The sequence below is a fragment of the Scophthalmus maximus genome, chromosome 16, assembly GCF_022379125.1.
Source record: "Scophthalmus maximus strain ysfricsl-2021 chromosome 16, ASM2237912v1, whole genome shotgun sequence".
NCBI classification, from domain to species: domain Eukaryota; kingdom Metazoa; phylum Chordata; class Actinopteri; order Pleuronectiformes; family Scophthalmidae; genus Scophthalmus; species Scophthalmus maximus.
This window is the reverse complement of record NC_061530.1, coordinates 5,357,263-5,382,631: the sequence shown is the minus strand read 5'-3', so window position 1 is coordinate 5,382,631 and position 25,369 is coordinate 5,357,263. Positions and strand designations below refer to the sequence as shown.

Genomic DNA, 25,369 nt, shown 5'->3' with positions numbered 1-25,369 from the left:
ATTTACAGAACCCTCAGATTCTAAAGGCAGCGTGAAATCAACTGAATACTAATCAGCTGAATGGCAGGATTGGAGTATGGAGCATACTTTTGTGATTATGTTTTAAGGCCAGCTGTAGGGTGCTGTACTGTCACTTTCCAAAATCTCCAGATTTGTATTAAAAATCGGCATAGAGCTGAATTGAATTTATTTATTAGGGTGTACTTTGGAAATCGTCGCGGTGGCCATGTTTAAATGATGAAGCGGACTGTACTGTAGTTTGTTGGGAAAAAAAGTTTGAATAGTCTAATTTGAACTTAATGTATTCATTTGTGTACTTCTCAGCAGTGCAACTGCAGGTACACCTAATATGACCCTTGCTCCATTATGTGTCCTAGAAAGCGGAGTCTGTGGGGCAGCATTGACCCTGAAACTTAAAACCAGGGAAATGGCACTCAGCCATCATTCATTTTATTTACACCAGTGACGATGTGAAAATGTATTGTGCAGGTAACATGCCTTTGGTCCGTACAAGCAATAAGCTTTTGGTTGCCTGCTGGTCATGAATCACTTCTCAATTTATTTCACTGACTAAGCTATCCACTTGATGAACACTGCAGATTCCTAATTTTGTAACCACACACTGACTATATTGTTGGACCAAAACTCCATTATGTGCCACTTAGTTATTACCACATTCTGCCAACAGATATATCGGTCAGCCAACGATATCGGCCAATATTAGCGGTCTCGGCTGATATTTTAAGAGCCCGACCGATATTATTGGCCAACTGATTTGAGCCTTTAAATGTGCATTTATGTTAACATTTTATGAAAAATAAATATTTGTTATAACTTCAATGTATTTTTTTTCCAATTTATAGTTATTTATGATAAAGTTCATGGTTAAACTAAAATATCAAGCCTCAATTTCATGTCGTCACAAAGATTTGACAATGACATTTTAGGAATCATTGACCGACTTAATAGAAACATATATAAATATATATTGGCCAATGTATTGGTATCAGAACTTGTACTCCCACATATCGATATCGTCATCAGCCGCCAAAAATCCATACCGGTCGGGCTCTACCACATTCAGTCTTTTTAATGCTCCATATCTGCATTACAACAAGCCCACAATACTGTCCACAAGAAGGCCCTGCACAAGCTATAAAAATGTAAAAAGGACCTCACTCCTGAGTAAATCAATGACACCTGGAATCAAACATACAATTTATTCAAGAAAGTCAATCCCCAAAGGAATTTAGATTCATGTCATTTATACATACAAATCTTATGTAGAGCTACAGCAAATTTGTCTGTAAAAAATACAAAGTTACATTTTTATAATGCACTATACAATAACGCAGTTCCTAACAATCCAGGCTGTGACAGCCACAGAGAGCAATGTGGCTGATATGTTAAAGGGGCAGTAAGCAATTTCGTCGTTGCTGAGGATTTAACAGCACTGAGCGGGCCGCTTTTGTTTTTACGATTTACAGAGCCAGAACTGAGGCGAAAACCAGAACCAACAGCTAGCGACCGTGAGGAAGTATTCACTTTTTTTTTTTTTACAAAGTGTATCGGACTAAAATCGCTTACTGCCTCTTTAAGGAAACAGTCCCTCAAAACTTGAAAACCTGGATTCAAAAGTTCCACGTCAGTCAACACAACAGCAAGTGTCCTTGAGCAATAGGTCACCTCCTCAACACTTCCTCAAGTTCTGGTTTTCAGCTGATGGTGACCTCTGACCTTCAATAAGGGAAAATTAAGCAGAACATCCACTTTGGGACTTTGTATTACTGTAACATCTATGCATGAACAAGCCTCCTGTGTCTTTTAAGGCCATGCAAGCTTGAAAAGCCCTTGCTGCACACTGCACAGACGTACGGTCGCTCGCCCGTGTGGGTTCGCATGTGTAAGGTGAGAAAGCAGGACTGGACAAATCCCTTTTCACAGATGTTGCACTTAAACGGTCTCTCCCCGGTGTGGTATCGCCTATGTATCTTCAACTCTGCCGCGGACCTGAAGGACTTATCGCAGTCCTCGCACTTAAAAGGCCGCTCGCCTGTGTGAATCAGCGTGTGCCTCACCAACGCGTCCTTGCCAAAGAACCCCTTCCCGCAGTGCTCGCACGGGAAACGCAGCCCTTTGTGATGGAAATTGTCGTGTTTCAGGAGGCATCTTCTGGAAGTGAAGGTCTTGCCGCACTGGGCGCAGGTGAAGGTGGGCAGGGGCTTCTCCGTTATGGGCTCGCCAGAGTGGTGCACGCGCTCCACGTGCCTCGTCAGTGTCACGCCGTGCCTGAATTTCTTGCCGCACTCCCAGCAGAGGAATGGATAGGCCTTGGTGTGCTTCTTCTGGTGCTCCACGAGGTCTGAGTAGGACCGGAATCGCTTGCTGCAATGAGGGCACTGAAACGGCTGGTAGCCTGTGTGTTTCCACTCGTGCCTGATGAAACGCTTCAAACTTGCAAAAGTGGTCTGACAGTGGGTGCAGGTGAACGGCTCGGTGGGGTTGTGGACATCGATGTAGTGCTTGTGGAGGGACTTGAACACGGGGAAGTTCTCCTCGCACTGGTTACACTGAAAGGGCGTGTGAGATTCCTTGTGCATCGCCAGTGCCTCTGGGTCACGTACCAGTTTTGTACACACCTCGCAGTAGAGCGGGTTGTGAGTCTGTTTGTGGGACTCCAACGTTGATTTGTATTTGAAAGCTTTGTCGCACTCGTCGCACCTGAAACAGTGTTTGACGTCGTCGGGCTTCTCGGGATCCACCTGCTGCTCGGTGTAGCAAATGTTTCTCAAGTGGAACCTAAACGTTTGTTTGCACTTGAACTCGACGCTGCAGTGAGGACAGTAGAACGGACCTTCTAGCAGCGACTTGTTTTCCTCTGGGCTCTTCTGTCCCGATTCTTTGGAAGACTGCCCCTCTGCGGAGGGGGCAAAATCCGGGTCCTGGTCATCTGGCGGATGTTCCTCATTGGTTTCCTCACAAGGGATCCCACTGGACGATTGCTCGCCTTCACCTGCGACAGTCTCTGGTTCCTTTGCCTTTCTGCCAGACTTTGCTTTCGACGCGCTTGGACATCGGTGTTGCTGCAAGTAACGCAAGCTCTTATAGAACCTCTTGCACGTAGGACAAGATAACTGGAGCTCCTCGGAGTGCTGTTGATTCATGTGTCGCTCCAAGAACTTGACACTGCTTGCCAGCTTGCCGCACACTTTGCACGTTCTCTCGTCTAAATCAATGCTTTTGCTTGAACCCCGGGTTCTGGCAAACTTTTTCGGGGCACTGTTACTGCCCTGTGTCTTTCCTGTTTTTCTCCACTGGGACAGGTAGCCTTTCATCTTGAGCCCACGGTTCTTTCGCACTGGTCTGTCCCAAGAAACATTTAATGCAGGGTCTTCTTGTTTACCCCTTGTTCTGCCTTTTACCTCGAAGTCTTCATCTGCGGGCCTCTTCTTTTTCCTCCCGCGTCTGTTCGGCTTTTTCTCGGCGCCGTCTAGCACGGTCACCTGGCCGTCCTCCCCGATCATCAGTGTTCCACGCTGATTGTCATGGTGGTCGTCAGCCATTTCACTCTCGCTGGCCGCCGCACCTTCCACGGTGCCCATTTCTGCCTTCACCTCACCGCTGACACCAAACCACTGGGTTTGCGCACATGCCTCTGAGTTCCCAGTTCCCTCCATGTACACCTCTTTGTTCTCCGATTCCACCTCCATCTCTGTGCAAACTGTGTAGACGAGCCCGCTCCCCGCATCCGCTTCCGCTTGTTCATTGACGATCACGACTCGTTCCACAGGAGGGAGACACAGAGCCGACAAGATGCCACTGTCGACAATGTAAGATTCTGAAAAGAAAATTATATCAAAAGTAATTGTTTAATTGACAAATAACGCCAATTCAGATGAAAGAGACACTTTATGATATGTTCAGAACTGTTCTAAAATTGAGCTCCAGGTTTTTCACCCCACTGTATGTTACTGTGCAATAAATCATATAATCACATAATATTGCATTCTGTGAATAGGTCCATGTAATTGTGAGAAGCTCACCAATATCCTCTAACTGACTGAGGTCTTTGTGAGAGTCCAACAGTGTTTTGAGCTCCGGAGGTTGAGCAAAAGTCTCCATGCATTCAGTCAGAACAGACGAGGCGTTGTTGAGCAGAGACGCGATCTGGTGAAGAAAATGAAAACTATGGTGAGTCAACTGCACTGCATTTCACTAATGTTATGTAAAATTCATACTGACATACATATGAAACTAGAGATGTTCTGATCCCGATACCGGTATCAAAAATGTCGTCAGTACTGATTAAAATGCTGAATTAGGCATCGGTAAATGAATGCTCCGATTCAATAAAATTTCTTGAAAGTAGTTGAACTCACACGAAACAGCACTTTCCAGAGTAAAATATTGCCAAATAGCCTACATTTTCACTCACTTTTGCTAACGCTACACTACCCTTCTTTGCTGGTCTACAGTATAACCAGCACTTCCATGTGTCAGCGCAGCTGCTGTTTTGAAGCGACAAAGAAGTGATTTCCGGGAGTGTGTAGCGTTAGCCAGAGCTAGCAAAAATGTCAGCTATTCCTTATTAATTCATTATCTGTATGCATCTGTTTCTCAAAGGGCTTAACCTGAGCCAGGCCTAACAACAATGATAGTCGTCAGATAATCACTTCCATACAGAGTTAGTAAGAAATAGCTGTTGAATGATGTTATATAAGTTGCTTTTAAAAACATTCATTGGTATCGAATCGGTACTCAGTACTGGCAGAAACACAAAGTCCAGGTATCGGAAAGAGAAAAAACGGTATCGGAACATCTCTACAACACAGCAACAAAAGCGGGACATAAGACATTGCAAAAACAAAAGTACCTGAACTTATTAATCAGAGAGAAAAAAATTAAAATTAAAAAGAGATGTGCTGTGTGTGTGTGTGCGCGGGCCTATTTCTTAAGCGGTGTGTTCAGTGTACCTGTTGGAGAGTTTGAGAGGGAAGAAGCTTTTCAAGTCTGGACAGAAACAGCCACATCAGTGTCTGGATTGCTTTATCATATGTGGGGCCGAAGTCTCCTGGGAAAACATCCTGGAACAGAAAGAAATCCATGAATCTCTTGAGCTGTCCGTACAAACCATAAAAGGGTAAGCAAGAGCATATCATGAAACAAAAAGTCCTCAGTCAAACCCAAACTTAAGCAAGCACCTTTGGTTGATTAAAATAAAAAATGAAACATCTGTGTGCACTAAAGTATTCAACCAAAAAGTACCTGGAAAAAGTTTCTTCTCTCTTCAGGATCTTGAAGCAGATTTCGAACGAGGCCCATGAAATGGGAGTCTGTCACATCTTGCTCTGCATTATCGGTCTGTGGTAAAAGATGGTTCAAGATGGCAGATGTCACTTCAGAACAGGATAATGCTAAAAATCTGTCTCTTGGAACAGCGTCAACAAGCATGGATGGTATTGTGTCTGTGCTTGTGTGCGAGAGAGATCACAGCAAAATTTGTTCCCGGAGACACCGAGTGGGAAGTCCCACAAAGGTGGTTTTGAGAACATTGACATGTGTCTATAGCTGTGTGTGCATAACTGGACAGCATTATGTAAGATGCAGTTATGTAGCCAAAATAGGAGATAAGCAAAAGTATCACCATGTGCTTGTTTAGCTACGCTAACCAGTCAAGTTGGAGGGACCGAGGGTTACGATCTCCCCAACTGTTCCTGAGTTATGGCAAAAATGGTTGTAAAAGTGGTTCTACAGTCATTTATGACGGCACAGTGAAGTTCACCTTTGACCGTTTGGATGTGAATGTTATTACGTCATCAAGACGTTTGTTTTAAACATAATTAGTATATGAATTCTTTAGTTATGTTCTGGGTGGTTACAATGACCTTGATATCTGACGACCAAAATCTGATAACTTCATCCTAGAGTCAAAGTGGACACTCGTGCCAAATTTGAAGACATTTCCTGAAGGTGTTTGTGAGATATGTTCAGACGCACAAAACTGGGGCAGTTTATTGGGTCAATATTGGTCAAATAACAGTGATGTAAATTAATTTAAAAACCCAACCACAAAAATAAAAAACTGCAGGTTTAGACTCACCTCAAAATTCCACAGAGATCTGAGGTTCTGCATTCGGTCGAGATGAGGCTGAATAATCTGGAGGTCAGCAGTCTCCTCAGAGCGACATAACTCCAGGATGAGCTACAATCAGAGAACAGCAGCAATAATTGGCTTATCTGACTGTTTTTTCTAATCACACTGTGTCAAAAATGATCTTCTTAATGCCAGACAGACACATCTCACTAAATTATGCTCCTGTCACACTGATAAAGAAGTCTTAATGTCAAACATTCGAAATCTTCGGTCGTGTCAGTCTTGTCTATCCTCAAGTTAAAGCAAAACGGTGGATCTGTGCTTGCAAGGTGGCTGAGGTTGGCAGTCGCTGTGAAGAAGCGATGCTGGAAAAATCCACAAGAGGGAAATGCAAAACAAAGACACGACTACAATTACCAACGGCACGTCGTAAAGTCATGTTCATCCCCAGTGATGGCAACTCCCATTATCGGGTATGATAAAAATTAAAACCACCTGCGAAAAAGCTTGTGTTACATGAGCACCAAAGCGAGTGGCTGTGAGCACGGGGAGGTCCGGAGAAACGGAGTTGGCTGCAGCAGTGAATTTGCAGTGCAGGCTGTTCCTAAATGCTGAAGCATCTCAAGAGGAAGGAGAAGTTTCTGGGTGTTATTTACTGTAGCGGGGTTAGCCCCGGAGCGAGACAACACTTCGGTCCTGGAGAAAGTGACCGCAAATCTCCCCTGCTGGGACCAGATCTTCCGAGGATTTAAAAAAAATAGAAACCCAATGCTAACAACACAAGTTACTTATCATAAGAAAGCTCGGAGTCCACCGATTACAACAGTGCATTTCTGATCATTCAACAACCAACTGTCACCACGTTTTACCTTTGATGTTTCATCACGATGAGCTGTGCTTTGATCCGACTGTGTCCACACTAAAGCCTGCTTCACTTTATGCGCAGGAATAGGGCACAGATAATGTTTAGATACCGTGCTATGGATTGTGTATGGAAGTTTTTTTTTGTTTCTTCATCCGCATTATTACTTAGAGAATATTCACTCTAAATATATTTTGTATATTTTATTTTTGGGTGCGAAAAATTTATTTTTATTTATGCTGTATTTCCTGACTTGACCTGTATTTCTGATTCACACAGTCCCTGTAGTTGCAGAGATATACTCTTTTCATTTTGACCATGTCATTTTCAAGCAGAGGCGTGCGAAAAGGACTGAGGCAGTATCTAGTTTGAAATGGTTCCGTCATTCATAGATTTCTTTTTAAAATATGTCACATTTGATTTTGTGTTCATATTTGTCACATTTTAATTCCTAATACATCCCCTAAAAAGCCTTTTTTCCCCCATTCTTGGCATTGTATTTTTCTCAAAGTTTAGTTTGAAATTTCTACTTGTAAGTATAATGAGAAAATGCTTGGAGTAAAGGTTAAAAAGATGAATGGAAGTTATTGTTATTATTTATTGGTATGTTACCCAAGGATGAATCGGCCAAACAGAAAAATATGGTTATTAGGTTAATCGGAATTTTTTTTTATCTTTAGCTGCAGCCTTAATCACAGCCGCAGTTGATTTTCATGGTATGTTCTGCCTGAAGGTCTGCGCCAAACAAGTTTCAATTATTTACTCATAGCAGAGTGGACGTTTTGAGGCACAACTTCACCTACTTTCCATGGAGACGGGGGAAAACATTTAAAGAGGTCAAAACTCCAGCAACACTTGCATTGTATAGAAGAACTTTATTGTTAGACTGATGCATTTCGGCTTAGGCCACACGCTCAAAATCACATCTGACTAACAATTGAGTATTCTTCGTACTGCGACTATTGACTCTGATCAGCCATCTGCACACAACAGCAGCCACTGATTGAGTAATCTGCAACTCTTAAGTTCTGCGATGTTTACCAACCCACTCATTGTGCCCTACTGCCCCAGCCCGCCACCAAGGAAGCCTCAAGTCCTTACCCGTGCTCTTAGACCCAAAATCAGCTCGGCCCGCTGCCTCGTGGAGAGAAGTTGAGGGACAATCTCTGTGACCATAAACACAAACTCCTCGAGCAGCCCATAGTCCGACACGATCTTCTGCTCCACCGTCTGCCAGATCGCTGCAGAGACCAGTCGTATGGGTGGGACCAGGAGGCGCAGCGTGGAAAGGGGAAGAGAGGGACCTGAAAAAACGGGGAATCGATTTATAAAAATGTTTGAAAGGAAAGATAATAACACTTAAATGCTTTGGGCAGTATTCCGTTCGCGGGTATGTGATGAGGGAGATTCACATCTATATCCTGTAAAGCAGATCTTCAGGAAAGAGGTGATCCTGTCTCATTTCATTTTCAATGTGAGAACCACAAACAAAATGTCCTTTTCTTTTTAACACTGGGATACCAACGTGACCATCTGTGTGGAAAACTACAAAAACGTGGAAGTAATGAAATCACATTGAATCAGTTGTTTGGTTGAGTCATTCCTATGCAAGGCCTTCTGGGCCTAAGGTACAATTTCTCCGGCAAACAAAAATCTACCCATGTCTTGTGTGCCAGCTTCGTGGTCTCAGACTATGGCTCTTGTTTAATGTCTGCCTTGGTTCGAACGAATGAGTCCGCTGTCATTTCTGTGAACGAGCTTAGACCAAACGTCACCTGTCGTCGTGCAGAGATGCGCAAGGAAATGCGGCACGGATGCTTATTCACTTGTTTTCAAACACACGCAGTGCAAATGTGTGTTTCGCCCATAGTTTTGAATGCGGTCTCAGAGAACGAATCAGAAACTCTCCCACAGTCAACCTGCCACTGGCTTTGCCTGCATCTAGCGTTAGCATTAGCTAAGATGGCAGAGCCGACACCTAGCAATGGCAAGACTGCTGCCACTTGTATTTACACGTCAAGTCGTTAACGTCGCTCCGCGTGTCAGTGGTAGGGTGACACAACACATGCCCGTGTCTGCATGAGACGATTGTACAACGATGGGCAGTGAAATACCTAAAAGCAGCTATCTACGGTGGGTTAGCAATGCTATTCCCGCGCGCGGGCTGTGTTGCGGCCTAGCCAAACAAATTGGTTTACTGTCGTTTACACTCACCCGCTAACTCGGAAATACCTCCGTCCATCTTGTGCATCAACGCAGTCACATCACCGTCTGTGTGAATACTGTCCGCCACTTGACCAAAGTCAAACAAAATATTTTTTTGGACTTGTGTTCAAGACACCGGAGCTACACAGCAGATCGTTGTGCGTCAACGGTCGCTTCTCGTTCCGTTCGGAATAATAGTCCGACAACAAGCATCGACAGCTGATTGGTTCCGCATCTTCGTTTTTCGTACTGCATAATGCGTACTGTATATCTGCGACATATATTTTTTGTATTTATGCTCCCGCACTTCCATATTTTCTTTTGTACATATTGTGTATTTTTTCATTAATCATTAAATTTAAAGTTGTGACTTTATTCTCGCGAAAACATTTTCCTCTTTCCAATCTCTCCAAATCCCGATTGACCAAGGTTCACCTCTGATCCTTCATTTATAATTGATACCTTTGTATGTTATGTGTGGATGTAGGATGAAGGTGATGCTGAAACTAAATCAAATATGGAAATAATTCAATCAATCAGACTTTATTTGCATAGCACATCTCCGGATACAATGTCACACAAAGTGCTTTAGAGAACAAAAACAATATGCAATGAATGGATGGAAGATGTTGGAGACATGGATGGACCCATTCCATTCCATTCCACACATCGAGCAACATAATAATAACGAACTGCGGAAATGCTCTCTTATATTTCATAAATAAAAAAAATTAAATAGTAAAAGGAATGTAAGCAGATACTTAAACCATTAAATATAATTACCTAAACCATTAAAAATACAACAAATTGCCACATAAATGGCTGCACACACAAATAATGCATCTACTTTAATCCACCAATTTCTTTATTTAGAGGCCTCAAAGGTGACATATTATGCTCATATTCAGGTTCATACTTTTAATTTGGGTTACCACTTCAGAAATTTTGCATGCTCTAACGTCAGAAAAGCCATCAGTGTTCTCATACTGCCCATTCCTGCAGCTCCTCCTTTCACCCTCTGTCTAAAATGCCTTGGGTGCGGTCGAATTGTCAAACGTAATGAGGTCAAGGAAAGGTGTAAAGGAAGATTCATAGGACTTAGGAAAAGCCGACAGCGCTGCTCAGATAATCCGATTTCACTTTCACTATACTACGTCATTATGCAACGGTGGATATTATTGGTGTGCACATTATTGGTTGGGCCCTATTTTGGTGTGTCCATGCCTCACCATACCAAACACCATAAATGGTCCATCTCAAAACATCTGTGGGTTGAAAAGTATCTTACCTTTGTAGTTAATGTGGTATAAATGTATGTATGAGCTTTTTGTGTCTCTCCATGCTGTAGCGCTTGGGGAAAGTTTTTCCGCAGATATGGCAAACAAATGGCTTTTCTCCCGAGTGTATTTTAGCATGTGCTTTGAGAAAACACACATTTATAAAGCCCTTTCCGCAGACATCACATTTATGGGGTCTCTCTGTCGTATGCCGTTTAAGGAAGTGCTTCTTCACTTCAGAATTTGACCTGAAGTACTTGTCGCATTCAGGCACGGTGCATTTGAAAGGTCTATGTCCCGCGTGCATCAGCTTGTGTCGAGCGAGTGTCGTTGCGGAGACCATTTTTCCACAGTCTGGGCACGGGTGACGGAACAGTTCGTTTAAGTGTTTGCTCCTCTGGTGCTTCTTCAGGGACCCTCTCTCTTTAAAGGATTTCTCACACTGCAGGCAAGGATGCTTCTTCTCGTTTCGAAACTCACTGTGGATGAGATTCAAGTGGCGCAACAGGTTGGAATTCTTGGCGAAAGTCTTGCCGCACTCCGGACACAGGTGGGGCTTCTCTTTCGTGTGGACCCTTTCGTGGTGAAGGAGATCCGAGTCAGATTTGAACCTACAGCGGCACTGAGCACACTGGAACGGTAGGTGACCCGTATGTGTCCACTCGTGCAGGATTAAATAGCGGAGCTTGGGTAACGTTTTCGGACAGTAGTTGCATTTAAATGGTCTGCTTACTTTGTGGACATTTTCGCAATGCCGGAGTAAGGGCATAAAGAGGGTGAAGGTCTCCTCACACCGGGTACACTGAAACGCGGTGTGCGAGGCCTTGTGCCTTGCCAACGTCGCGGCGTCTCGCAACACCTTCCTACACACGCCGCAGTACAATTCATTGTGGGTTAGTTTGTGCTTGTCCAGTGAAACTTTGTACCGGAAGGCCTCTTGGCATTTGTCGCATTTGTAAAGACTCTCGACGTCGTCCAGCTCCCCCGGATCGACCTGCTGCTTACCGCACTCATAGCAGGTTCTGCGCATGTGAATCCTAAAAGATTTGAAGAGTTTAAATCTACTGTCGCACCGAGGGCAAGCGTAATCGCCCTCGGGAAAATGTGTTTTCATGTGAGTTCTCAGGCTTGTATGTACGTGCTCCTTGCAGACGAAGCAGTGAACTTTCTGAGTTTTGGAGTCAGAGATGCCTGGCTTCCTGCAAGGAGCTGAGTAGTTAGACAATGACTCAGTCATACTGGGACTACTACTAGCAGTCGTATGGCAAGAGCCCTCCTCTGAGCAGTGAGACCAGGAGTCATCTTCACTGCAGTTACTGATTGGAGCTGAATATAAGCAATCTTTGGTGAAGCTGACTGAGTTCTCATTTTCAGACACCTCTTGGGGAGCCTTTTTGGGCAGTTTTGCTTTCCTAGATGTAGATTTGTAGGCAGGGAGGACATTATCACAAAGTTTTCTTTTCTCTTTCAGCAGAAGCCTTTTCATCTTCAGGCCTCTATTCCGTCTGACAGGTCGAAGCGGCGAAGACGGTGGCATGTCAAGTCTTTCTAGCTGAACATAGCATTGTTTCAGAAGTCGAGGTGCATACGCTGCTTCACTACGGAGGAGGCCGATGCTTTCTTTGCGTCTTGAAATATCTCCCAAAACTTCTCCTGTTTCATTTCCCCCGGGAGTCCAGTTAGTTGTATCTGTCTTTATCTCACTCGTGTGATGCTCTGTGATCGCGACAGTCTCAAACTTTGTTGTGCGAGGCAACGGTAAAGGTTCCTCTGCCGAATGTGATGTGCAGGATAGCACACAATCCAAGTTGTTGTCTTGTGTTTGTTTTCTGTGTGTCTCAGTTCTATTTACAGAGGGAAGTTTGAGAGCTGAAATAATGCAGGCACCGTCCAAGGAACCATCTGAAAAGAAGAAAAAAAAGGTTGTAATAAAACAGTGAACATCCACTGTTAAGTGCCTTAACTGAATGTTTGGTGCAGTCTAACAAGCTAATAACACAACACAATCCAATCTATTTATGGTATGGCGAATGACCTATGAATCCTCCTTTACACCTTTCCTTACCTCATGACGTTTTCCACTGAGGTCAAGGAATAGGAAAATACGATAGGAAGGACATTTCGACCGCACCCTCAGTCCCTACTCGTCCGGACTAAAATACAGCCGAGTTTTAATATACTAAATAATGTACTTTAATATACTTAAAAATATACTTAAAAATGGACTACTAGCGTTTGCAAAGTTTTAGGAGCTCTTAGTGGCTAGAAAACTCTCAGAGTAGTGTGGACGCCAGGAGTAACAGTAGCAACAGTGATTCGTTATAAATCTAGACCATATTGGAGTGGATGTATCCTGAGTCATATATCACACTGAACTGATTATCTTTTGGTTTTGGAACATTGGTTTGACAAAATGAGACATATGAAGACAGAGCTTTGGACTCTTATTCACTATCTTGACATCTACAAAAAGTTATCTGCAGATTAACTGATTGTGTACATAATTGTTAAATGAAGCCAGAAGGCAGTAATCAGCAAAGTACAGGGATTGCAATTTGATGCATTCACAATATGTTTATACGGTATGACTTAAAATGCACTGTGGCTGCTGAAAAGCCCTTGTTTGCCAAGTTCTATAAAACTCAAGGGTGATCAACTGAATAAACCCACTAGTTAGGAGCTGTAAAAACGTACCGCTGTGATCCAGTTGGCTGATGTCTTTTTGATACTGTAGCACAATTCTGAGCTCCTCCCGGCGAGACACCGACTCCATACAGTCCTCCAGAACAGGGGACACCCCATCGAACATGGAGGCCACCTGAAGAAAGAGAAAAGGAAAACGAATGGTGACGGAGATATTCAAATCCAGCGAAAAGTGATATCACAGTGATGTACGCACCTGTGGGAACGTTTGAAGGGGAAGAAGCTTTTCGAGTCTGGACAGAAGCAGCCACGTCAAGGTGTGAAGTGCTTCGTCGAATGTGGGACCAAACTCTTCAGGGAAAACTTTCTGAGAGACAAAGTATCACATAACTTTAAAGCATACAGAGAAAACACCCTAGGGCTGGGGTCATTTAAGAATACGAAATACAAGATTCTAAGACAAAGACACAAGACTAAAGCATGTGTTCTGACATCAGTACAGCTGTACACAGTGTAGTTTTGAAGGCCATGCATGAACTGTAATGCGCATTCACTGCCGACAGCTCTACTGGTTTCATTTAGACAGTGAATATTGATCACCTGTCAATTCATAATTCTATATTAGTCAAAAAATGCAGTAGTGGGTTGTGTTGGATCATCAAGTAGAATGTCGAGCTCAGTGACGATAGATAAAGATGGACGACGCATCTCAACTTCCTCCATCTGTACAACAACGAAGACAAAATATCCCAGATACATGCGCTGACATCTTGCACTGCTGCAACATTCGGAGCCAAGAGATCATGGAGTTGCGCCACGATATCCAGGTGGCAACGATACACTTGTCCGCCCAATCACGAGTCAGTCTGAGCTGTAAATCATGATGTTAAAACCCAGCTTATCAAATAAATTAATTGAAACCAAACGTATCAGAAACACGAACACTTGAACATACACCAGAGTGATAAAAAAATTCGTAAAATGAAACACCATATTAGGGAGAAATGAATTCGACATGAATTTGGACTTTTTAGTTTGCACCATGTCCCATCCACTAACGTGGAGGAGGCGGGGTTTATGACCTATATTGCAGCCAGCCACCAGGGGACGATCGAGGCGTTTTGGCTTTACTTCAAGGCAGGTGCCATGTCATCCATTTTTATATACAGTCACTGATCCAGCTACAACATTGACAAAATAAAAGTAACAAAGTGACAGGCAAAGAAATTATGCTCTGCTTAACCAGCATAGAAACTTGCCAAAACTAAATTGACGACGTCTGTTACAAAACTACTGGCAGATAGATATTTGTGACATTAGTTTCACTTTACTGTCCATGTTCACCAATAACACTGACCTGAAAGAAGTTTTCCCTCTTCTCTGGATCTTTCAGCATGTTCTTAACCAGATCAACAAAGTCTGAGTTTGGCACCTTGACATTTGTAGCACCAGCCTGCAAGACATGACTCGAGTGTTAAAATCGAATTTCCAAAAAAACGGCATATTTTTATGTGATATGAAGCTGCCTTGAACTCGCCTCCACAACCCACGCCTCAATCAGAGTCTGCATCCTGTCCAGGTGTGGCACAACAACTTCAGAGTCAGCAGAGGCTTCAAACTGACACAACCCCAGAATCAGCTGAAACCACAAACACAAACAACAGTCGTTTTTTATGACCACAGTGACAAGACCACTTCCTCAAAACCTCTCTTCAAAAAATCTAGTCTATTAGCTCCACAGCTCAGCATCACCACATTGCTGTCTATTCCTATTACCCTGCGCGACGGCATAGTCGGTAGCTGGGTATTGTTTTTGGCCACCCGCGTGTATGTGTGTAAAAAATAACTTGACAATGCACGGATGGATTTTCACCAAACTTGGTGGGAACATGACTTGGGAGAATAACTCCAGATGATTAACATTTTAAGCTGGTTGGTCAAGGGTCAAGGTCTAGGTCAACAGAAATTTGGTCCAAAAACAGACGATCTAAAACTTATATTGATCAGAAAATGATTCCCCATCATATGATGTCATATGATAAGGATGATGACAAACACGTCAGCAAATTACATGAGGCATAGTTAAAAATGCATTTATCGAGGTATCTCAGCACCCTATGGGACTATAGACATAACCTAAAGTTTGTATAGAACATTAAATAATTTATGACCATATGGTAGGATTGACACATTTGTGACATCACTATGAAGTCAGAAAATGACATTGTACAGTATAGTGTAGTAATGCATTAACCGCTGCAACCAATAGCATTAGAGAGAGAATCTACAGCCTATTTAATTGAACCAATCTTTCATCATCACATGGTATGATTGACACCATGATGACAGTGGGAAATGGTATCGTGTCACATCGCTGAATTGAACTTCACTCTTGGAGAATGACAACATCAAAGCAGACTCACAGGTATCTGGTTGTTGCAGTAGTCAAGGCCACAATGCGAAAAATCAAAACATTCTCAAAATCCCCCAGTTGTAGTATTGAAACAGAGACTGTGTTTAAGTCAACCCAAAATCCACTGCCACAGCAGTCATCACATGGTACAGGAACTATTAGTGGCTCCTACTCCTTCTCACCCGTGCTCTGAGGGCCCAGGATGAGTTGGGCCCTCTGGCAGGTGGTGAGCAGCTCCGGGACAATGTCTGTAACATTGGAAACAAACTCTTCAAGCATCCCGTAATCGGCCACGTCTTTCTGCCGCACGGTCTGCCAGACTGCTGCGGAGACCAGGCGGATCGGTGAGACCAGGAGGCGCAAAGCAGAGAGAGGAAGGCGAGTACCTGAGTGCAAAGGTCAGCACATCATCTTAACACCGAGGATTGTCAGGATTTACTCTTATTTAGCATTTTTTTTAATACAACCATAATCTGCCCACAGAACAGCAGATACAGAACATGCTACAGATACTGACTCTCCGTCACCTACTCTGAAGATAATCATTCCTATACTTTGTATATTTAATCATACTTGCAACATTTATGTAATTTCCTCAAAAACTCCTTTATTAAGCAGCTCCAACTCAGGGTTTCCATACAGTATAATCTGTCACTTTCAATTCCATTGAGTGCTGCTGCAGCAAAAAACATAATCCAGAGCTTTCATTTTAACTCCCACTTCAACTTGTCAGTGTTTGAACAGCAGGTTCAACTTCACTCCCTTTAATGTCTTCATATACATTCTGCCGCTGCCCCGCTGAGACATCGAGAGGAAAAAATATGTTACACTACGGTGAGATTTCTGGTTATGTCTCGCACAAAGAATATTTGCATTTCATTTGAATGGGGAAAATGTAGGCAATGTTAGATAACAATATGGGTCAATTAGAAAATAGAATCAAACAGAAAAGAAAGCGTTTACTGTCCAGTGTGTTGGGCTACAACGCAGTGCACATGGTGTGATAAAATGGGTGAAAAGGCACATTGACAAAGACAGTTCGTGCATTCAGGCATATTTACATAGTTCAAAAAGACGATAAAGAAATGCAAGAAATGCAATACAGTGAGCTTGTAGCAGTACATGTCTGCTCCACGTACATGTCTGCTCCACGAGCACGCTGGGAGCAATTGAATCTTAGTGTTCATTCAATGAAATTGAATGTAGAATCCCTCTATATATTTGAAACAACCTCTATAGCTTGGCCCTCAGGTCTTACTGGCTGACACTTCCGGTGTCGCACCTCAGCATTTAAGAGCGCCGACGTCAGTCGATTGTTGATGTGGTCCAAGTAGGATCAGTCAAGATCCACAATACCCTTGAGCATTATAACCCACGTTGACAGATCTGTACATATTTGAATAGGGGGTTGGGAGATGAGAGACAACCTTGCGGCACCACAGTGTCACGCAGGTGTTCCACACTGCAAGGTGTCCGCCGGTGTCAAGTTTAGAAAGTGTGTTTGCCTGAATGTGACCCCTCGCGGGATTGTACTATTGTAATTCACCACTTGCGAACGGGGGCGAGCGGCGTGTGTTTTGAGGCTGAAACGAGCCCTGTCTTCGCGTGACACGTCCGTGAGCCCGAATGGCTTCGCCACGGTTGGCCCCGCGCAGCTAGCTACCGACAGTGTTTCCAGCGGAAGAACTTGTTGAGCGGTGACTCACGGTCTCCTTTCAAATGATCTCCCATCCCGTTTGTCGACAGGGGATGTTGGATTTCAGTGAATTGAACTCCGCTGTTTTCCTCTTCTTTATTTGCCAAGGTTTAGGCTTTGATAGACGCACGTGACTGAAGCTAACTTTGGACTTCAACTCAGTATTGGTCCGGCGGTTATTTTGTTCCGGGTTGTCTGACGCGAGCTGTTCGACGGTTCCCACGGGGTCGACCGTCGTCCACTCAAGTACTGACCAACCCAAACCGGGCGTCCGGTCAGCCACATTTTAATTCCACTGTCAACAAAACAATACTGTTCTTGTTTGTGTGTCTCATTGCTGGAGGGAGCACTTCACCTTTCACAAGCACACGTGACACAATATTTACAGTCGATCATGGATGACATATGCATGAAACATCTGACTTGATATACCTTGTCGCATTTCTGGCACGCTCATACTGTTTCGGCTCATTGTAAACACAGCAGACAGAGGTTTCCCATGTAGTCTTTATTTGTGGTGGCAACAGCATGCAAAACGCTCTGGTGAAAGATCAGAAAAGGGAAGAAATGGAAGCAAATGTGTCTTGAGAATGATTTTGTGCCTCTCATCCATCCCCGGGTCCCAAAGAAAAAAAGATTAATTTCTAAAGGGTTAAAATTATGCACAGCACGTGGACAATTCTATGGACTCTTTGTTTATTGGAAACCAGGAAGATAAAAAATAAATACATCTGCACCTAAAAGGGAAAAGAAAAAAATGAATATCTGTAGTGATACTTAACCTACAGCACATGATCTCAATTATTTAAATGAATCGTAAATTAAATGGGCTGGGCCCTGAACTATAATTACAGGTGATTATTGGGTAATGAACTGAGTGTACAAATGAATAAAGCCATTTACAGATATGAGAGTTCATTGTCGTCCTTTCAACCCCTTTGCTTTCTTTTTGTTGTTTTTCGCTATAAAGTTTCTAAATATGGTAAGGTAAAATATCACAGGAGCAATGCATAGTGGTCAATTTTGAAGGCAACTGAACAAAATGTATAACTGAAGAGTAATGTCTGAGTTCATTTTTTTCTTCCTTGAAAAGAGACTTGTTGAATCATGGCATTTATAGAAGGGCATCGGAAACGGGAAGAAATCGTCTTCATACTTGGGAATGCATACGAATTATCAATGAAAGATTTGCCCACCAAGGTTAGGAGGATTCAACAAAGTCCTCCCCAAATTGATTCAGGGAAAAACAAAGCACATTTATTTCCATTGCAAATACTATTACAAACGCTGAAGTCATTAATATCCCACCACAAGAAGTCCGCCTCAGTATCATACAATGCCAAATCATAGGCAATTTGGTATCTTCAGCTCTTATTCACCAATGTGTCGAATCTTCAGAGTACACTTTTTTTTTTGTAGAAAACTTTTCCTTTTTTCTCTTTTTTTCTTCCTTTATACAGAGAAATAAAAAACAGTTAAGGCAAGATGCGTCAAACAGAAATCCGAAGGCCACAGACCAGCCACTGCAGGTGATCCGATTCCACTGATTCTGGGTCAGAAGAAGGTGCAGTCGGCAGCTCCCGCTCGCTCTCTGTCTCAGGCATCTTACGCTGGCGGGAGGGGGAAGAGGGAAGTGGTGGTGGTGGTGGCGGCGGCAGGGTGGGGTGGGTTGGGGTGTCAGAGGTGTCCACGAGCACTCCACCTCCCCTCTGGTTCCCCCCGCTTTGAGTCTGCCAAAACACTCCTCTTTGGCACTTAGGCAGGCAGACTCAGCTTCTTTCCTTTCAGTACTGAAATGACACAGGGCAGGTTTATGTTTTACATGACCACATGACAGATCCACAGCATTTTTTTAAAACAAAAAAAACCCAACACAGACTGTTGGACCTATAGACCCCATAAAAACTTACTTCCTACTTCATAGGGCTGTTTGCATTTTCTCACTTAGAATTTGCTAGTCACAGCAGTGTTACTACAGTAGTAATAATAGTATCCAGTCATGCAGATCATTCTGATTCTATGTGCTGAGATAGCAGTTCACAAACTTTTAGGTTAGCAACCCTGATGGTAATAGACTGTATTTATACAGCACTTTTCTAGTCTCATCGACCACCCAAAGCGATTCATGCCTGCAGCACACTACACGATTTTCAAAGTCGTAAGATCTCTGTACCGTTCATACTACACAACGTGCTGTCTTGTAATCACAGGCTTTCAATCAATGTGCTATCACACTACGTGACTCATCTGTCACGGGGGGTTCTGGAAAATTGGGGATCGAACCAACGACTTTCTGGTTAGTGGCCGACCCGCGTTTTTGTCACTTGGGTAAACTGACACTTGATCATTTTGCCTTACAAGTTAGTTAGTTAGTTAGTGTAGGTTTTGCCTCACTTTACACACGTCTGCTCATCATCTCTGCTACCTTTTAAAATTTAAAAATGTCTCAGAGATTCTGCAATGAATTAATTATTGTGATGTACACAAAGCATGACAATGGATAAACTTTCCACAGGGCACTTCTGAATTGTGTGTCTTTCAATCTTTTGATGAAAACTGCCTGTTGTTGTCCAACTACAGGCATTATTATGACTTGTTAATAATAAAGAAGCTTCCAAAAGTTGCCTTGAAAAAGGTTGCTATAGTGGAAAATAGTAGTCCAATATAAATAAATAGGGTATAATAAGAACATGACATTTGTTATAATGCTTACTTGACTTGCAGAACAATCTGCTATGAATTCAAATGTTGATGCATACTGGATTGGAACTGCATTTTGATGTGAGGTCTAGGCCCATGATAAAATACTGAGATACCGCTGTCAGTGGTTTCTGTGTTGAACTAACACAAGACTATTACTACTATGTTTGTCTATTGATTGCCGCATTCGTTCCAAAGCATCATCACTTGAAACCTGAGCGGCTCACAGAGCCACACATAACATCCTCACACTTTTTCACTGCCGATTGATCAAATCAGAATGAGAAAATGCAGCGGCGCTCACCTTTTGTAACATACAAATAGAAGAAATCACAGTAGAGGATGGTCTGCACAACCCCGGCGACGATGGCGATCATGTCAAAAAATCCCTCAAAGTAGAACCTCCATATCCAGTTGATGAGGTAGAGGGCTCTGTAGAGTCCCAGGAAGAACAGGTAGTGGGTGGTGATGGTCTCCGCCTCACCGGTCTTGCTGATCATGAAGAGCTGGGGCAGGATGGCCACGGACTCTAAGTAGATGGAGAATGTCCAAAGGATCTGGGGGGGAAGGAAGAGGACAGAGTGTTTGAGAGACGACATACTGAGCAGTGACATGAAATGTGACTAAAACAACAACCAGTGACTAATCTCGGGGGGGCCGCCGCCGACGGACTGGCGTGGGGCTTGTGGTTGCTGTTTTACGCATCCTCGCGCTCTCTCTCCTCGTCGGCTGGCTCTTCTCCCCCCGTTCCCTCCTTCTCTTCCCCGCCTTTCCCCTCTTTGCTTCGGCAGGCTGGGACTGGCGGCGCCCCCCCGACGGGATCCCCTGACCACGCCGCAGGCTTTGCGCAGGGGATCCCGTTCGCGGGGAGACGAGTCCCGGTGCGGTGGGAACTCCCGAGATGGTCCAGAGCGACATGAGCCTCATCTCCCTCTACCTGCCAGTGGAGTTTTTAGTCGCCCGACTCTGTGCGGGGCCCGACGGGGGGCACCGCCAGTCCCAGTCTGCCGAAGCAGAGAGTGGAAAGGCGGGGAAGAGAAGGAGGGTACGGGGAGAAGAGCCAGCCGACGAGCAGAGAGAGCGCGAGGACGTGGAGGATGCGTAAAACAGCAACCACGAGCCTCGCGCCTGTCCTTCGGCGGCGGCCCCCTGACCGTGCAGCAGGCTTTGTGCAGGGGATCCCGTTCGTGGGCGGACGAGTCCCGGTGCGGTGGGAACTCCCGAGATGCTCCAGAGCGACGTGAGCCTCGTCTCCCTCGACCCAGGGAGGCGAGCCACGGCCTTGGCCATAACCCCACTTGACTAAGACCTCAGATCAGATGAGACAACCCGCTGAATTTAATTCTATTTAACTATTAAATTGAGGGAGCAAAAGTAGTATCGGCTCCAAATATCGGCTCAAGAAAATCGGCAGTCCGTATCGGTCATCGGCTAAGGTTGATGAAAAAAAAATCTGTATCGGCATCGGCCCTAAAAAATCTGTATCGGTCGATCCCTATTCCACAGTGTAAAGCTTCAGGCTGAGGTGAACCAACGAGTCTCCATCTGTGCTCGTCATGTGTTACGGGTGCAGAAGGCAGCCTGTGAACTACATTACCATCATGTGATTGTATAATCTGATGGTGCCTGTACATGAGGGGGTCTGTTCTGGACTCTGACTGATTGAACAGCAGTTCTGATTCAATATATTAGACGCAACAGCCAGTGCAGTGAACTACTTTTGTTTTAGCTGGAGGGCAACTGCGCCACATCCTACTGAGGATAAAAATATATTATAGTGGTTCCCAAATTAAAGAAGGCCCTAACACAGGTTCTAACCAAGTAACGCTCTTCTTTTATACACAAAAGTGCAACAAAAAATATACCATCAAGTGAGGCTTTTTCTGACACATGCAGATACAAGTCACGCTCAGGGAAGGAGGCTGCAACAGCAGACTGCACATCACTAGAATAAATGGGTGGCAAAACACAAATTGTTCTCAGAGACAGGTATGTGAATATTTTCTAGGGATGCACCGAGTGTTCGCTTCACCAAAATGGCCGAATTTGGCCGAAAACAGCAACAAAAGAAAAAAGGAGCTCTCTCTACTTGCCCCATTTGAGTACAACAAGGGAGATAAGCTGCAGGACAAACTAATAGAGTATTTTATTTTGTTCTAATTTATTTATTTTAAGTAATATTATGCTTTGTTGGTATAATGTCTCCTGGAATGTTAAAAAAATGTTGATAGTGTTATATGAATATTTATAAATTGTACTTTTGTAATAGATTTTTCCTTGAAAATCAAGACAAAAAGTAAAAAGGCCATTTCATTTTGTAAATGGTGATACATTTTAGCAAAATACATAAAAAACTGTTCTAATTCTAATCTCCTACCTGACAAGTGTAACTGATATGTGGCTAACTGAAGCAACTGATAAAAGCCGTTTGCATATATTTCATTTGTTCAGACTGAAGATTATTGGAGGTGATGTGGAGTATGTAGTATCATCATATCTGACCGAATAGGTTTGGTTATTTACTCTAAACTACATGAATGCAATGAGTTTTGAACCTACACACGATTTATTTGTATTGTTTGGCCTTCAAGTTATACTTATGATCTTTGCCGTTTACAGTGACAGAAGTAAAAATTAAACTGAAACCGTTATTACAGTCTGTTCTTACAGTGACAAGACAGAGATTGACCCGTGACCGCTGTCACATACGATTGGAGGTTGAATGCACATTTCAGAAACACACGGCACCTCTGTTGTGTGGAAAAAAAAAGGTACTGGAGTGTGTTTGTGCGGAAATGTCTGACCTCCAGGGGAGAGAAGTCGTGGTTCACCAAGAAAGCCAGGCCACCAACGGGGACAACCAGGAACTCCACTCGGAACGTGTCGTGGTTCCCGTCATAAGTCGCCTTGAACTTGGCGTAGATCAGGTACACAGTGGCGTACGCGCATCCAATGTAGATGACCTGGAAGATTGGGACAACACCAAAACATAAAAAGGGTGAACAATGCAAAAACTTTAACCTTTGGCAAACAGGTGTGTCGGCTTTGTGCACTCGTGAAGCCTTGTGTGTGTGCTTAGTGCTTGGGGATAAAACAAATGAGTGTGAGAATGAGTGTGAGCCTTTCACCTTCATGGTGGTGTTGTAGAGAGAGATGAAGGCAGTGAGCAGGTCCAGGTAACGAGTGGTGAACACCAAGGCAAACAGGACCTGGCTCTTTCCGGAAATACCTGCAAGGAGACAGCAGAGGGCACCGAAACATTTTACATCCCAGACATATATGGAGAAATATATGCATATGCAATGTGCTGTCATTTCAAAAAGGGGGATCATTCGCATCCCGGGGGCAATCTGTCCACCCAGACTGTTGTGATTGGAATTTGCAGACGATTACAGGAGGTGCCTGCCTCAAGTCACCATTACATTTGGTTGGTTAAACTCCAAAGAAGGACAGTCTACAAGCAATGAGCAACATTGCAACCCAAAGACAATAACTCACAGTTACTCACAGTAAACCACACACCAACTAGTCTACAACGCTCTGCTATTTGCTTCCAACATACACCTGCCAACCTTATCTCTTTACAAAGGGAACAAAACCATGCGGTCAATACAGGTGAAAAGAGTAAAGTCCTAAAGGAGCCAAACTGAGAAATGCAGGATTTGGAAACTTTAAATCGCAAGTTAAAGGGGCAGTAAGCCATTTTGGAGAGAGCTTGTCTCTCTCTTTGTTGTTGTTGTGATTGTACTGCTCTGGCCGGGCTGCGAACCCGTGACCTCAGGTATGGGAGACGCAAAAACCACTAGGCCAAAACGTGTACTGCTTTAGAATTGCTTACTACCCCTTTAATTGTTTGTTTCACTGGCATTTAATTTTTGCTCAGGGGCGTGTAACGTTACAAAAAGTTAGTCTGCTGGCAGTGAACGCACGTCTTCTCAGTGCGGGGCCAGACTAACTTCATCCTCACCTGCATTATTTATCTGGTGCGTTGGCAAGTGGCATCCTGTTCCCCACAGTCACACCCACCGATCGCCAACGCGTCTTAGTGCTGTTGGCTGTCATACATCGGTTTACTGTGGTGTTGGCCACTGGAGACTCGAAAACAGAGTTGACTTGCATTGCGGATCCATCAACTGTAATCTCGAGCAAACAGGCGTAATGACATAACTTGGGGAGGCTGGGCTGCCTTGCGGTTGCACGGTGCTGACCTTTGACCGCCTGCAAGAACAGGAAAGGCGCAGGCGGCAGAGTCCGACGTGAAAACACAGCAGATCTCCATCAGGATAATGCAGCAGCAGCAGCAGCAGCAGCTGTTCACTCTTGAACGTCGCGGCGGACGGACGAACTCGTGTGCACTATCGCAGTCTGTCTTTTTGCAACTGTGGAATGGTCGCACCGCTGCCACGTCAGAGGGGTCGTAGGCGGGTGGTGTATAGGAGTAGCAAGGAGCCGAAGTAAAAACAAAAAAATAAAAAAATGAATCTTTTTACAAACATTCTGAAAATGACGAGGCCCCGTGTGCAAAAGTACACGAACAACTGCGTTGGCCCTCTGGTCCCCCTCGTCTCTACCCTAAAGTTGGTGCGGGGCCCGCCGCACTGCCCAGTCGAACTGGTTATGGAGATTCCGCTAGCCACATTTTACAGCTACTTCTTTATCAAGTTCCTCATTTCACGTTGTCGCGTCAGTGCCCAAGTCGGACGCGGCTGTCTTTGATGACAGGACACGCCGCTGGTGCAGACGGTGTTCTAGCCCGCTAGCTAGCGTTAGCCCCAAAACCGGCTAGCGAGCTCAAATACAAGACGCTACTCAGCACGGACCCATTTCCCCGGTCCGGTGTATTTACATGACAGGGCACACCACGTGAAAGACATGCAAACTGCACGTAAATGTATTTGACTACTCACCGGCACAAGACCTGGTTTTCCATATTTTTAGCAGCAGGATGATGATGGCTGCTAGGTGGGAGAGATCGCCGGTTAGCCTGAAAATGTTCATGTTTCCTGGAGCTCCAGCCGAAGCAAGCCGACGTAAGACTCTGCGAGGAGCTCGGTTCGACTCCGGTGGGTATTCAATGTGAGACCCGGTGGTGCAGAATGACACCGTGACACCAGGACAGACCGATTCTGGCTTCGGAAGATGGGAAAATGGCGAGTAAAGCGCGACGTGGCTCGAGGATGTGGCCGAGCCGACGGTGTCCAATGCGAGACGGGAAACGCTGGTGCGCTCAGCCAATCGGAAGTGAGAGATGCCTCATTTGCATACAGTATGCTACACGAATGCTACGTTCAAGTTCCGTGCAAAAGCTAGTAGGTCCGGGATTCGTCTTTGAGCGCACAGCATTTCCTTGAACACATCCATCTACAAGGAAATGCGCCAGAAGTTCCTCCTTAGCTATGTGGAGAAAACACGTCACAAGAAAAAAGAAGTAATATTTACATTTACATCAGACCTCAACAATATATTGTGTCATTGAAGT

General features: G+C 44.2%; 2 protein-coding genes and 1 pseudogene across 5 annotated transcripts; all 3 read right to left on the bottom strand.

The window, feature by feature from the left end:
• Positions 1 to 1,206: 1,206 nt before the first annotated feature.
• On the bottom strand, positions 1,207 to 9,359 carry LOC118287633 (zinc finger protein 93). Of its 4 annotated transcripts, XM_035613018.2 has the most exons (7): positions 9,171 to 9,359; positions 8,058 to 8,260; positions 6,101 to 6,202; positions 5,266 to 5,361; positions 4,974 to 5,084; positions 4,044 to 4,167; positions 1,207 to 3,838 (listed from the first exon to the last, which is right to left on the bottom strand). In XM_035613018.2, the coding sequence occupies exons 1-7, from the start codon at positions 9,205 to 9,207 to the stop codon at positions 1,797 to 1,799; spliced, it is 2,715 nt and encodes a 904-aa protein (XP_035468911.2). In that variant the 5' UTR covers positions 9,208 to 9,359; the 3' UTR covers positions 1,207 to 1,796. The 4 variants fall into 4 exon arrangements, with proteins under 4 accessions (XP_035468911.2, XP_035468913.2, XP_035468915.2 ...); XM_035613020.2 differs by lacking the exons at positions 8,058 to 8,260; positions 9,171 to 9,359 and adding an exon at positions 6,590 to 7,996; XM_035613022.2 differs by lacking the exons at positions 8,058 to 8,260; positions 9,171 to 9,359 and adding an exon at positions 6,751 to 7,996.
• Positions 9,360 to 9,688: 329 nt separating this feature from the next.
• Positions 9,689 to 17,387, bottom strand: LOC118287097 (annotated as a pseudogene).
• A 296-nt stretch (positions 17,388 to 17,683) lies between these two features.
• On the bottom strand, positions 17,684 to 25,097 carry kdelr2b (KDEL endoplasmic reticulum protein retention receptor 2b). The gene is made up of 5 exons (XM_035611898.2): positions 24,798 to 25,097; positions 23,019 to 23,119; positions 22,695 to 22,853; positions 20,195 to 20,447; positions 17,684 to 18,980 (listed from the first exon to the last, which is right to left on the bottom strand). Exons 1-5 carry the CDS (start codon positions 24,886 to 24,888, stop codon positions 18,946 to 18,948), a joined length of 639 nt encoding a protein of 212 aa, XP_035467791.1. The 5' UTR covers positions 24,889 to 25,097; the 3' UTR covers positions 17,684 to 18,945.
• Between the last annotated feature and the right edge of the window lie 272 nt (positions 25,098 to 25,369).

What these genes read in the sequence shown, in the direction of transcription:
- LOC118287633 (XM_035613018.2), bottom strand. Translation starts at nt 9,207, where the DNA reads ATGCACAAGATGGACGGAGGTATTTCCGAGTTAGCGG. An exon ending in TTTTGGGTCTAAGAGCACGG is followed by an intron (nt 6,203 to 8,057) that starts GTAAGGACTTGA and finishes CTCTGATTGTAG; the next exon opens with CTCATCCTGGAGTTATGTCG. An exon ending in GATCTCTGTGGAATTTTGAG is followed by an intron (nt 5,362 to 6,100) that starts GTGAGTCTAAAC and finishes CTTTTACCACAG; the next exon opens with ACCGATAATGCAGAGCAAGA.
- kdelr2b (XM_035611898.2), bottom strand. Translation starts at nt 24,888, where the DNA reads ATGAACATTTTCAGGCTAACCGGCGATCTCTCCCACCTAGCAGCCATC. An exon ending in TCTACAACACCACCATGAAG is followed by an intron (nt 22,854 to 23,018) that starts GTGAAAGGCTCA and finishes CCAATCTTCCAG; the next exon opens with GTCATCTACATTGGATGCGC. An exon ending in CTATTTGTATGTTACAAAAG is followed by an intron (nt 18,981 to 20,194) that starts GTGAGCGCCGCT and finishes GTGTCATTTCAG; the next exon opens with TACTGAAAGGAAAGAAGCTG.